Source organism: Heterodontus francisci, chromosome 8 (assembly GCF_036365525.1).
Source record: "Heterodontus francisci isolate sHetFra1 chromosome 8, sHetFra1.hap1, whole genome shotgun sequence".
Lineage (NCBI taxonomy): Eukaryota > Metazoa > Chordata > Chondrichthyes > Heterodontiformes > Heterodontidae > Heterodontus > Heterodontus francisci.
The window spans coordinates 76,692,000-76,706,436 of NC_090378.1; the positions used below are offsets into that span (position 1 = coordinate 76,692,000).

General features: G+C 44.1%; 1 protein-coding gene across 1 annotated transcript in view; it reads right to left on the reverse strand.

Annotated features, from left to right (window-relative positions):
- The window catches only part of lamc1 (laminin, gamma 1), a 295,855-nt gene that overhangs the window by 41,575 nt on the left and 239,843 nt on the right, over nucleotides 1-14,437 (reverse strand). The window contains exon 14 of the mRNA XM_068037397.1: nucleotides 429-674. Coding sequence (XP_067893498.1) covers nucleotides 429-674 — 246 coding nt within the window. The remainder of the gene's footprint in view (nucleotides 1-428; nucleotides 675-14,437) is intronic.

The following is a 14,437-nucleotide window of genomic DNA, read 5'->3' on the forward strand; positions in this document are numbered from 1 at the left end:
ACTTGTTGTATCACTAAATCCCCTTGCTCCCAACAAAAATAAGCATCACAGAAGCATTGCAATACTAAGGTTTTTTGTTGGGTTAAAAGAAAACTATTACTCAGCCAAGAGATTTCTCAGTCAATCATAAATTATCACTGAAGGCAGTTGTGGAGAATGCTCAAGGTACCCAGCTGAAGAAGTGACTGGGGTGGGGCTTATCAGAAGAATGGGGAAATTAAACAGTTTTTCTCCAACACAAATACAATTTGCAACTACGTAGCACCTTTTAAGGTAATAAAATGACCCAATGCACTGTACTGCCCCAGATGGGGATATTTGAAATTCATCAAATTTCACTGAAGTTATTGCTAACATGCCCTATAAAGAAATATTTATTAGTCATTTTAGGAACATTTAATAGAGGTAAAGTCAAATGTGAAGCTCACCGTTACATTTTTCTGATGGAATTGGGTTTAATGCATTTCCATAAAATCCATCTTTACATTTGTCACAGTAGAATCCATCAGTGTTGTAGATGCACTTTAAACACTCTCCCGTCAGCCGATTACAGTTCCCTACAGCATTTGGATCAATGTTGTCACTGCAGTGGCAGGGTTTGCATGGTCTCACAGGCCCCTCATTTCCTAATGGGTCACCATAGTAACCATCATCACACAGCTCACACCTTTTACCTGATTGAAGTGAAAGAAAAATTTATTACAACAGAGACACCAAGTTTATTAAAATGGGCATTCCTAGGTTTCTGAGCAAAATTCTCCAAGTTACAATACTGATCAGGTGTCCAAATGATTCTCCTGATGCTTATCCAAGGGATTAACGTTCCAAAGGCTAAAGGAATCATTGTGCACTTATAATTAATACTCACTCCAGGCTGGGGTGCAACACCTTACCAAATACAGAGCTCAAAACTAGTGGTGCTCAACTTTTGCACTCTAGCCAAATAAAATATGAAACCTAGTTGCAAAGAAAATAGTTTAGACAGAATGCATTTATTTTTAGTGAGCTGTTTAAAGTAGGCTAAATCATGACATCAGAAGGTAACAATACAAAAATCCCTGCAACTGAGCATACGAACTAGGAGCAGGAGTAGGCTAGGAGCAGCTTTGTAATACTTGTAAACTTCTGTAACTGAGGTCAATGCTCATTTGTGCTAAAGCTTTGCATTAAAACAGAGTTTGAAAGTCTGCAGAATTCCCTCTTTTCAGAAGATTGCAGCCTTTTCTGTGAAATATCTGCAGTTGTTCTAACTACCCACTGAAATTAACCATCTCTGCCAACAAGTAAAATTAGTTATGGCAGCATGCCAACCAACCATATATAGTATTCCAATCTAAGGATGTAATAACTTCTATTGCCAGTGAGGGCAACAGTAAAACCTCGACTCAGGCATTGGTTCTTCAATTATGCGTCAAGCTTGATACAAAAGCAACTCAACAGATTATGAATAAATGAAACAAAATAGAATAACTTTAACCAGTCCAATCAAATTTGTTAAATGCACATCTGCATCTGCTGCCCTTGTCCTTCTAGTTGGTAGAGGTCGCAGTGCCAGCTATTCATGAAACCTCACCCCAGAGTGAGTCAATGGGCTCGATAATAATGCAAAGATAGGCTCTGAGCCCTGGGTTTCTTTGTGTGTGTGTGGGGGGGGGGGGGGGACGATAGCAGGTGCAAAACATGGATGATCGTGGGAGGTGTGGGACGTCCAATTTTAAGAGGGATACCTAATTATCATTTTACATCCGGGTTTGATGTCTCCAATGCGCGCGGGGGTGATGCATACCCACATGATGCTATTTCACCTCGATCGTTTAAAGAACCATGGAAAAGATGGAATTTAAAGGAGTTAAGAGCATTGTTAGCCAGAGGACAGTCAAAGGCTCCGCTTCAATGTTGTGTCACTTGATGATCTGCTGCGTACAATAAGGACCAGGAAGGAGGTAATCTTACAAATTGTAATTATATCGCACCTTTAATGTAATAAAATGTCTCAAGATGCTTCACAGGAACATTACAAAACAAAATATGACATTAAGCCACATTAGGGCAGATGGCCAAAAGCTTGGTCAAAGAGGCAGATTTTAAGAAGCCTGAAGGAGGAAACAGAGGTGGAGGAATTTAGGGAAGGAGTTCCAAGAGCTTCGGGCTAGACATCTGTAGATATGTCCACCAATGATGGAGTAATGAAATTCAGAGATGGTCAAGAGGCAGATATTGGAAGGTTTTGGGACTGGAGGAGATTCTGGAGATAGGGAGGGACAAGACCATGGAGGGATCTGAAAACATGGATGAGAATTTTAAAAACGAGGTGATGCTGAACCGGAAGTCAATGTAGGTCAGTGAGCACAGGAGTGATGGGTGAACAGGATGGTGCGAGTTAGGACACAGGCAGAAGAATTTTGGATGACCTCAGGGTTACGAAGTGCGTTGAAACAGTCAAATCTAGAAGTAACAACGGCACAGATGATGTTTCAGCAGCACGAGCTGAGGCAGGGGCCTTGTTGGATAATGTTACGAAGGTGGAACTAGGAGTTCATAGCAGTGGTGTGGATGTGTGATCAGAAGCTGATATTGGGGTTGAATATGACACCAAGGTTGTGAACAGTCTGGTTCAGCGAGACAGCTGCCAGGAAAGGGATGGAGTCAGTCGCTGGGAAATGGAGTTTGTAGCGGGGACCAAAGACAATGTCTTCAGTCTTACCAATATTTAATTGAAGGAAATTTCTGCTCAGGTACTGGATGTCAGATAAGCAGTCTGATGGTTTAGCAACATGGGAGGAGTCAAGAGAGGTGGTAGTGAGGTAGTGCGAGGTGTCGTCAGCATACATGCGAAAACTAACATTGTGTTTTCAGATGATGTCACTGAGGGACAGCATGTAGATGAGAAATATGAGGGGGCCAAGGATAAATCCTTGGGGGACACCAGTGGTAACGGTGCAGCAGTGGGAAGAGAAACCATTGCAGGTGATATTCTGGCTATAATTAGATATGAATGGAACCACTTGAGTCCTACCCAGCTGGACGATGGTGCAATGTTGGAGGAGGATAGTGTGGTCAACCATGTCAAAGAATCCAGACAGGCCATGGAGAACAAGGAAGGATAGTTTATCTTTGCCACAGTCACAGGATGTTATTTGTGACTTTGTCACTTTGGTACTGTAGCAGAGGTGTAAACCTGGTTGGAGGGATTCAAACGTGCAGTTCCGGGAAAGATGGATCTTCCCAAGCAACAAGAATGAGCCTTTTGCTGTGATCGAAAATGGTGTGATTACAGGTGGCTGAAGAGGTCAGCTACAGAATTGCTCCGCACCTGGATCCAGAGCAGAATGCGGTTTAATGAGCTAATCAGGTCATATCAGAAGTCAGAGCAGTCTGCCACTACTTCTGCTGAAATCACATGAGTGCACCAGGTAGCAGGAGTGGTAGGGAGAGTAAAATATACCTTTTTAGTTCATCAAAGGTATGCACATGGGTGTTTATGAAAATATTGCATTAAGTTTCATTGATTTATTCACATAAAATTTATTAATACGCACCATTTTCCCATGTTCACCATTCTTGCCTGCCAAGTGACAACTCAGGTTTTTAATTGCTTGATGATGGATGTGAGGACATGAATTGAGTGAGACCAATTGGTTCATGTGCAATGGGTAGATTGTTGCTTACAGTACTGCTTTGTGTCAGTGCGAATCTTCAAGCTATTAGGGCATCCCTATAGCATTCTGAACAGTGAGTCTGCCATTGGGTAATCTGGTTTCACATTCTTCATTGAAATCCTCATCAGATGAGTGCTAAGCAGCTTGTTCCTCTTCAGTCTCTCGTTCTTGCTACCGTGCCATGTTGTGCAGAATACAGCACACCACTATTGTCCTAGAGTACTCACTGGATGAGCACTGGAGGGCACCTGAAGCATTTCTTGAGCATGCTGATGAGTGCTTGATATAAACATATGACAATCAGGTGTGCTATTATTGAAGTGGGTATCCTTTGTTACCTAGCAGCTGGTTCCAAGTATAAATGATTCGGGGATGTTGGACTGCTGCAGTATGAAAGCATCATGAAAGGAATCTGGCACAGACCTTTATGAACCTTTTCTTGCAGGCGCTCACCAGCTGAACATAGATGGAATGAAATCCCTTGCAGTTGACTAATGTTCATGGTTGAACTGGTGGTGCACATATTTCAATGTGTGCAATTGATGGCACCCAGTACCTGTGGAAGCCAGCCAGAGACACAAATCCCCGAGTGCTTGCTCATTCTGGCTGTTGTCATCACAGGGAAAGTTTACATACATCACAACCCTAACAAACAATCCATCTACCTGCCGTATGTCTTTATGTACAGCTGACTGAGAGACTCTCAATGTGTCTCCAGTAGTGCCCTGGATGGAACCAGAGGAAAACAATGTGAGGGTTGTGGTGACTTTTACAGTCATTGGTAGTGGGTGGCCACCAGATCTTCCAGGAAACTGCAGATGTCTGCATCCACTTGATGTGACCATCTCAGCCTTCGGAAGCACTGCTCCTCAGAGGTCAAGGAAGCTGAGCCTCTGTCTGTACACACGGTTATGTCAGAAGTGCCTCTGTGACCTCAGCCCCTCGGTTCCTCCCTTCTCTGCTGGCCACCTGCAGCTTCCTCCACAACCTGCCCTTGCTGCTTCTGATTGGATTTCAGATGAGGAAAGCTATCAAAAGCAGCCGTTGTGCATCTATCCTGTTGTTCTCTGTGCAAACACCTCCAAACTGTACAACTAAGTCTCTCTCAATAAGTACTCTCAGTTTCCCAGGAGGGAACTGAGAAAGCAGGTGTGAGTACTGAGCCTTTAGCTATCAGAACTACTAACTTTTAAACCATCTCCATGAAGTGCTGTTCAATCTCACCTCTGTTTAAATGCCAAATTTCCAGGACCCCAGGAAATCTCTGCAAATCATTTTTTTTTTTTGCAGCGGCGACAGGGAGAGCGAGGTGGCAGCTGGGTAAGTAAGTGCTATATATTTGGGCAGCGGCTGAACCCGAGACACTACAGATGTACTGTCTCCCACCCGCCCTCCTCCTCGAACCAAAAAAAAAGGACTCGGTGGTGTGCAGATAAGGTAAGGCTTTTTCTATTTATTTTTTTTTTGTGTGATTGGTAAAAACTTTTCGTTCCTTTTTCATTTATCTAAGTTAAGACTAAGTTAAGCTTAAGATTAAAAATGGCAGGAGATCTCAGACCCGTGTTATGCTCCTCTTGCTCAATGTGGGAGCTCAGGAACACGGCTGATGTCCCCGACTTCTTCACGTGCTGGAAGTGTGTCCAGCTGCAGCTCTTTTAGATCGCATGACGGCTCTGGAGCTGTGGATGGATTCACTTTGGAGCATCCGCGATGCTGAGGAGGTCGTGGATAGCACGTTTAGCGAATTGGTCACACCGCAGATTAGGATTGCGGAGGGAGAAAGGGAAAGGGTGACCAAAAGGCAGAGAAAGAGCAGGAAGGCAGCGCAGGTGTCCCCTGCGGTCATCTCCCTCCAAAACAGGTATACCGTTTTGGATACTGTTGAGCGAGATGGCTCACCAGGGGAAGGCAGCTGCAGCCAGGTTCATGGCACCGTGGCTGGCTCTGCTGTTCGGAAGGGCAGGAAAAAGAGTGGAAAGGCTATAGTCATCGGGGATTCAATTGTAAGGGGAGTAGATAGGCGGTTCGGTGGTCGAAAACGAGACTCCCGAATGGTATGTTGCCTCCCAGGTGCACAGGTCAGGGATGTCTCAGATCGGCTGCAGAACATTCTAAAAGGGGAGGGTGAACAGCCAGTTGTCGTTGTGCACATAGGCACCAATGATATAGGTAAAAAACGGGATGAGGTCCTACAAGCAGAATTTAGGGAGTTAGGAGCCAAGTTAAAAAGTAGGACCTCAGAGGTAGTAATCTCAGGATTGCTACCAGTGCCACGTGATAGTCAGAGTAGAAATGAAAGAATAGTCAGGATGAATGCGTGGCTTGAGAGATGGTGCAGGAGGGAGGGGTTCAGATTTTTGGGACATTGGGACCGGTTCTGGGGGAGGTGGGACTATTACAAATTGGACGGTCTACACCTGGGCCGGACTGGAACCAATGTCCTTGGGGGTGCTTTTGCTAACGCTGTTGGGGAGGGTTTAAACTAATGTGGCAGGGGGATGGGAACCAAATGAGGAGGTCAGTGGACAGTAAGGAGGTAGTAACTAAAGCCTGTAAGGAACTAGATAATGAAGTCAGCATGACTAAGGGAAAGAGTAGACAGGGAGCAGATGATGAACGCAAAGGGACTGGTGGTCTGAGGTGCATTTGTTTTAATGCAAGAAGTGTAGTAGGTAAGGCAGATGAACTTAGGGCTTGGATTAGTACCTGGGAGTATGATGTTATTGCTATTATTGAGACTTGGTTGAGGGAAGGGCATGATTGGCAACTAAATATCCCAGGATATCGATGCTTCAGGCGGGATAGAGAGGGAGGTAAAAGGGGTGGAGGAGTTGCATTACTGGTCAAAGAATATATCACAGCTGTGCTGAAGGAGGGCACTATGGAGGACTCCAGCAGTGAGGCAATATGGGCAGAACTCAGAAATAGGAAGGGTGCGGTAACAATGTTGGGGCTGTACTACAGGCCTCCCAACAGCAAGCGTGAGATAGAGGTACAAATATGTAAACAGATTATGGAAAGATGTAGGAGCAACAGGGTGGTGGTGATAGCAGATTTTAATTTTCCCACCATTGACTGGGATTCACTTAGTGTTAGAGGTCTAGATGGAGCAGAATTTGTAAGGAGCATCCAGGAGGGTTTTCCAGAGCAGTATGTAAATAGTCCTGGTGTTGGGGAATGAGCCCGGCCAGGTGGTTGAAGTTTCAGTAGGGGACTACTTTGGGAATAGTGATCACAATTCCGTAAGTTTTAGAATACTCATGGACAAAGACGAGAGTGGTCCTAAAGGAAGAGTGCTAAATTGGGGGAAGGCCAACTATACCAAAATTCGGCAGGAGCTGGGGAATGTAGATTGGGAGCAGCTGTTTGAAGGTAAATCCACATTTGATATGTGGGAGGCTTTTAAAGAGAGGTTGATTAGCGTGCAGGAGAGACATGTTCCTGTGAAAATGAGGGATAGAAATGGCAAGATTAGGGAACCATGGATGACAGGTGAAATTGTGAGACTAGCTAAGAGGAAAAAGGAAGCATACATAAGGTCTAGGAGGCTGAAGAAAGACGAAGCTTTGAAAGAATATCGGGAATGTAGGACCAATCTGAAACGAGGAATTAAGAGGGCTAAAAGGGGTCATGAAATATCTTTAGCCAACAGGGTTAAGGAAAATCCCAAAGCCTTTTATTCATATATAAGGAGCAAGAGGGTAACTAGAGAAAGGATTGGCCCACTCAAGGACAAAGGAGGAAAGTTATGCGTGGAGTCAGAGAAAATGGGTGAGATTCTAAACGAGTACTTTGCATCGGTATTCACCGAGGAGAGGGACATGACGGATGTTGAGGTTAGGGACAGATGTTTCATTACTCTAGGTCAAGTCGGCATAAGGAGGGAGGAAGTGTTGGGTATTCTAAAAGGCATTAAGGTGGACAAGTCCCCAGGTCTGGATGGGATCTATCCCAGGATACTGAGGGAAGCGAGAGAGGAAATAGCTGGGGCCTTAACAGATATCTTTGCAACATCCTTAAACATGGGTGAGGTCCCGGAGGACTGGAGAATTGCTAATGTTGTCCCCTTGTTTAAGAAGGGTAGCAGGGATAATCCAGGTAATTATAGACCGGTGAGCCTGACGTCAGTGGTAGGGAAGCTGCTGGAGAAGATACTGAGGGATAGGATCTATTCCCATTTGGAAGAAAATGGGCTTATCAGTGATAAGCAACATGGTTTTGTGCAGGGAAGGTCATGTCTTACCAACTTAATAGAATTCTTTGAGGAAGTGACAAAGTTGATTGATGAGGGAAGGGCTGTAGATGTCATATACATGGACTTCAGTAAGGCGTTTGATAAGGTTCCCTATGGTAGGCTGATGGAGAAAGTGAAGTCGCATGGGGTCCAGGGTGTACTAGCTAGATGGATAAAGAACTGGCTGGGCAACAGGAGACAGAGAGTAGCAGTGGAAGGGAGTTTCTCAAAATGGAGACGTGTGACCAGTGGTGTTCCACAGGGATCCGTGCTGGGACCACTGTTGTTTGTGATATACATAAATGATTTGGAGGAAAGTATAAGTGGTCTGATTCGCAAGTTTGCAGACGACACTAAGATTGGTGGAGTAGCAGATAGTGAAGGGGACTGTCAGAGAATACAGCAGAATATAGATAGATTGGCGAGTTGGGCAGAGAAATGGCAGATGGAGTTCAATCAGGGCAAATGCGAGGTGATGCATTTTGGAAGATCCAATTCAAGAGTGAACTATACAGTAAATGGAAAAGTCCTGGGGAAAATTGATGTACAGAGAGATTTGGGTGTTCAGGTCCATTGTTCCCTGAAGGTGGCAACGCAGGTCAATAGAGTGGTCAAGAAGGCATACGGCATGCTTTCCTTCATCGGACGGGGTATTGAGTACAAGGGTAGGCAGGTCATGTTACAGTTGTATAAGACTTTGGTTCGGCCACATTTGGAATACTGCGTGCCGTTCTGGTCGCCACATTACCAAAAGGATGTAGATGCTTTGGAGAGGGTGCAGAGGAGGTTCACCAGGATGTTGCCTGGTTTGGAGGGCGCTAGCTATGAAGAGAGGTTGAGTAGATTAGGATTATTTTCATTAGAAAGACGGAGGTTGAGGGGGGACCTGATTGAGGTGTACAAAATCATGAGAGGTATAGACAGGTTGGATAGCAAGAAACTTTTTCCCAGAGTGGGGGATTCAATTACTAGGGGTCACGAGTTCAAAGTGAGAGGGGAAACGTTTAGGGGGGATATGCGTGGAAAGTTCTTTATGCAGAGGGTGGTGGGTGCCTGGAACGCGTTGCCAGCGGAGGTGGTAGACGCGGGCACGATAGTGTCTTTTAAGATGTATCTAGACAGATACATGAATGGGCAGGAAGCAAAGAGATACAGACCCTTAGAAAATAGGCGACATGTTTAGATAGAGGATCTGAATCGGCACAGGCTTGGAGGGCCGAAGGGCCTGTTCCTGTGCTGTAATTTTCTTTGTTCTCTTTGTATTTCCAAAAATTTCATTAAATGAAGCTAATTTGAACATTATACTTATGGGCCCCCTCTCCAGAGTGGCAGGCAAACCAGCCACAGTAAAACCTGAAGTTGGTGCTTTTGCAGCAGGTTGGGGTCAGGTTGCACATTTTTAACAATTTAACCTCCCACCCCAATGCATCATTGGAAGGGGAGAAGATGTTAAAATTTCCTTCAAGGAAGATGGAGAAAGAAAACTGGGTGCAAATGGTTTTCATATTCAGCGAGAAACTACGTATTCCAGAAAGTAAATCATTATTAGTTAAGGAATCAATAACAGCTTTGAGGAGGGATGATATACTAAATGAATATCAAAAGAGGCTATACGGGTGGAGCTCAGAAATAAAAAAGGGGCAGCCACATTACTAGGAGTGTACTGTAGATCCCCAAATAGTGAGAGGGATATAGAAGAACAAATGTGTAGGCAAATTTCTGAGTACAAAATCTATAGGGCAATAATAGTTGGGGATTTCCACTACCCCAGTATCAACTGGGCCACAAACAGTGTGGAGGGCACAGAGGGGACAAAATTCTTGAACTGCATTCAAAAGAACTTTTTTTAGCCAGCACGTAACAAGCCCAACGAGACTGGGTGCAATACTAGATTTAGTCTTCAGTAATGAAGATGGGCAAGTGGACCAAGTAACAGTGGATGACCATTGGAGATAGTAACCATAATACAGTTAGGTTTAAAGGACAAAGATAAAATAGGAGCAAAGGTTCTAAATTGGGAGAAGTCAAATTTTACCAAACAGAGAGGTGACCTGGTGAAAGTGGACTGGATACAGCTACTTGAAGGAAAATCAGTGGCAAACAGTGCGAGGCATTCAAAAGCGAGATTCTACAGGCAGTGTAGGCATGTCGGCACAAAGATTAAGGGCGGTACTGGTTATCTAGAAGCTTATAGGGTAAGTTAAAGCAGAAAAAGAAAGCTTATGATGATCACAAATATCTTAATATTTTAGAAAACTTAAATGAGTATAGAAAGTGCAGGGGTGAAGTAAGAAAGAAAATTAGAAAAGCAAAGACAGGACATTGGCAGGTAAAATCAAGGAAAACCCAAGGATGTTTTATCAGTACATTAAGAGGATAACTAAGGAAAGGCCTATCAGAGATGTACAAGGGAACTTATGCGTGGATGCAGAGGATGTGGGCAGGGTTCTCAATAAGTACTTTGTCACTGTCTTCACAAAGGAGAGGGTTGATGTAGACATTGTAGTTAAAGAGGGGGAGTGTGAAATATTAGATATGATAAACATAATGAGGGGGGAAATACTGGAGGGTCTGATGTCCTTGAAAGTTGCAGCAGCTTTTTCGGAAGCAGAGATAGTGCGAGCGAGTTATCAGCTGGGAAGGTCAGTTTCAGCTTAAAAGTAAATTACAGTTTGTTTCGGCGGACCAAGAGACTGCTGGGTAAGTAAAAACCTATATATTTGGGCAGTTTCAAATAACTTACCTTTTGTTGCAACAGCATTTTCGGAAGCAGAAATAGTGCGAGTGAGTTATCAGCTGGGGAGGTCAGTTTCAGCTTAGAAGTAAATTACCTTTTGTTTCGGCGGACCAGGGGACTGCTGGGTAAGTAAAAACCTATATATTTGGGCAGTGGCTGAACCCGAGACACTACACATGTAGTGTCTCCCATCCGCCCTCCTCCTCTAACCAAAATAAAAAGGACTCTGGTGTGTTGATAAGGTAAGCTTTTTTTATTTCTTCTGTATCGTGTGATTGGTTAAAAATTTACTTTCTTTTTTTACTTTTTTTTTTCTTTTTTTGATTCATCTATTAATTGGTTATTTGAAAAAGACCATAGCAGAGAAGTATCAGAAAGTATTTAACTCATAAATTTATATAAAGTAATAAAGTAATTAACTAAGTAGAGATGGCTGGGCAGGTGATGTGCTGTAGCTGTATGATGTGGGAGCTGGCTGACCCCATTGTGAACGGCAGGGACCACATCTGCAGAAAGTGTTGGTTGCTGGAAGAACTCCGGCTCAGAGTTGATGATCTGGAATCTGAGCTTCAAACATTGCGGCACATCCGGGAGGGGGAAGAGTTACCTGGACGTTTTGTTTCAGGAGGCAGTCACACCTGGTAGATTAAGTAATTCAAATTCAGTTAGTGATCAGGGACAACAGGGTGTGATTACAAGTGAGGCAGGTAGGGGGATCCTAAGTTCAGGAGTGGAGGAGCCTCAGCCTTTGACCTTATCCAACAGGTACGAGATACTTGCTCCCTGTGTGGATGAGGAAAAGGGCTGCGGGGAGGATGAGCCAACTGACCATGGCACCATGGTGCAGAAGGCCATTCAAGAGGGGGGAGCAAAAAGACAAGTGGTAGTTGTAGGGGATTCTATAATTAGGGGGATAGATAGTATCCTTTGCAAGCCGGATCGGGAGTCCCGCATGGTGTTGCCTGCCCGGTGCCAGGGTGCAGGACATCTCTGACCGGCTTGAAAGGATATTGGAGCGGGAGGGGGAGGATCCAGTTGTTGTGGTCCACATTGGGACTAACAACATAGGCAAGGCTTGGACGGAGGACCTGTTTGGGGATTATAAAGCACTAGGAACGAAATTAAGGAACAGGTCCCCGAGGGTCATAATTTCCGGATTACTGCCTGAGCCACGTGCAAATTGGTTTAGGGATAAGAATATTAGGGAAGTAAACACGTGGCTAAGGGAGTGGTGTGGGAAAGAGGGGTTCCATTTCATGGGGCATTGGCATCAGTTTTGGAACCGGGGGGATCTGTACCGATGGGACGGTCTCCACCTGAACCGATCTGGAACCAGTGTTCTCGCGAAACGGATAAATAGGGTGGTCTCTAGGACTTTAAACTAGTGACTCGGGGGGAAGGGAAAGGGAAAACGACAGGGAGTATGATGTTAAATAAAAAGGTAAGCAGCAGGTTAACATGTGTGCAGGAGGGTTTAAGTTCAAGGCAGACTATGAAAGAAGCAGAAAGGAAGGATAACTCAGGAGTTATTATTAGAGATGTTGGAAATCATGAGGGTAAGAAAGCTAGCATAAAGGCACTTTACCTGAATGCTCGTAGCATTCGTAACAAGGTTGATGAGTTAACGGCACAAATCATCACGAATAAATATGATTTGGTAGCCATTACGGAGACATGGTTTCAGGTTGGTCACGACTGGGAGTTAAATATCCAGGGGTACCAGACTATTCGGAAGGACAGACAGGAAGGTAAGGGAGGTGGTGTAGCTCTGATATTCAAGGACAACATCAGGGCGGTGCTGAGAGATGATATAGGTTCTATGGAGAATGAGGTTGAATCCATTTGGGTGGAAATTAGAAACTCTAAAGAAGAAAAAGTCATTGATAGGCACAGTCTGTAGGCCACCAAATAATATCACATTGGGGCGGGCAATAAACAAAGAAATAACTAATGCCTGTAAAAATGGTACGGCAATTATCATGGGGGATTTTAATCTACATGTAGATTGGTCGAACCAGCTCAGTCAGGGTAGCCTTGAGGAGGAGCTCGTTGAGTGTATCCATGATAGTTTTCTTGAACAGTATGTAATGGAACCGACGAGGGAGCAAGCTATCCTAGATTTAGTCCTGTGTAATGAGACAGGAATAATTAATGACCTCATAGTTAGGGATCCTCTTGGAAGGAGTGATCACAGTATGGTTGAATTTAGAATGCAGATGGAGAGTGTGAAGATAAAATCCAATACCAGGGCCCTGCGCTTGAACAAGGGGGACTACAATAGAATGAGGGAGGACTTGGCTAAAGTAGACTGGAAACAAAGATTTTATGGTGGGACAGTTGACGAGCAGTGGAGGACTTTCAAAGCAATTTTTCAAAGTGCTCAGCAAAAGTATATTCCAGTGAAAAGGAAGGACTGGAAGAAAAGGGGTAATCTGCCATGGGTGTCTAAGGAAATAAGGGAGGCTATCAAATTGAAAGAGAAGGCATACAAAGTGGCCAAAAACAGCATGAAACTAGAAGATTGGGAAAACTTTAAAGGTCAACAGAAAGCCACAAAAAGAGCTATAAAGAAAAGTAAGATAGAACATGAGAAAAAACTAGCACAGAATATAAAGACAGATAGCAAAAGTTTCTATAAATATATAAAACGAAAAAGAGTGGCTAAAGTAAACGTTGGTCCTTTAGAGGATGAGAAGGGGAAGTTAGTTATGGGATATGATGAAATGGCCGAGGCATTGAACAGGTATTTTGTATCGGTCTTCACAATGGAGGACATTAATAACATGCCAGTAATTGACAAAGAGACGAACGTAGGTGAGGACCTGGAAACAATCATTATTACGGAAGAGGTAGTGTTCGGCAAGCTAATGGAGCTAAGGACTGATAAGTCTCCTGGCCCTGATGGAATGCATCCCAGGGTACTAAAAGAGATGGCGGGAGAAATAGCAGGTGCACTGGCGGTAATTTTCCAAAATTCACTGGACTCTGAGGTAGTCCCAGCAGATTGGAAAACAGTAGATGTGACGCCACTGTTTAAAAAGGGAGGTAGACAAAAGATGGGGAATTATAGACCGGTTAGCTTAACCTCCGTAGTGGGGAAGATGCTTGAGTCTATTATCAAGGAAGAAATAGCAGGGCATCTCGATAGAAATAGTCCCGTTGGGCAGATGCAGCATGGGTTCATGAAGGGCAGGTCATGCTTGACAAATCTTTTGGAATTCTATGATAACATTACGAGCAAGGTGGACAATGGGGACCCAGTGGATGTGGTGTACCTAGATTTCCAAAAGGCCTTCGACAAGGTGCCGCACAAGAGGCTGCTGCATAAGATAAGGATGCATGGCGTTAGGGGTAAAGTATTAGCATGGAAAGAGGATTGGTTGACTAACAGGAAGCAGAGAGTGGGGATAAATGAGTGCTATTCTGGTTGACAATCAGTCACTAGTGGTGTGCCTCAGGGATCGGTGTTGGGACCGCAATTATTTACAATTTATATAGATGATTTGGAGTTGGGGACCACGTGTACGGTGTCAAAGTTTGCAGATGACACTAAGATGAGTGGCAGAGCAAAGTGTGCAGATGACTGTGAAACTTTGCAGAGGAACATAGATACATTGAGTGAGTGGGCAAAGGTCTGGCAGATGGAATACAATGTTAATAAATGTGAAGTCATTCATTTCGGTAGGAGTAACAGTAAAAAGGATTATTACTTGAATGGTAAAAAGTTGCAGCATGCTGCTATGCAGAGGGACCTGGGTGTCCTTGTGCATGAATCGCAGAGGTTGGTCTGCAGGTACAGCAAGTAAT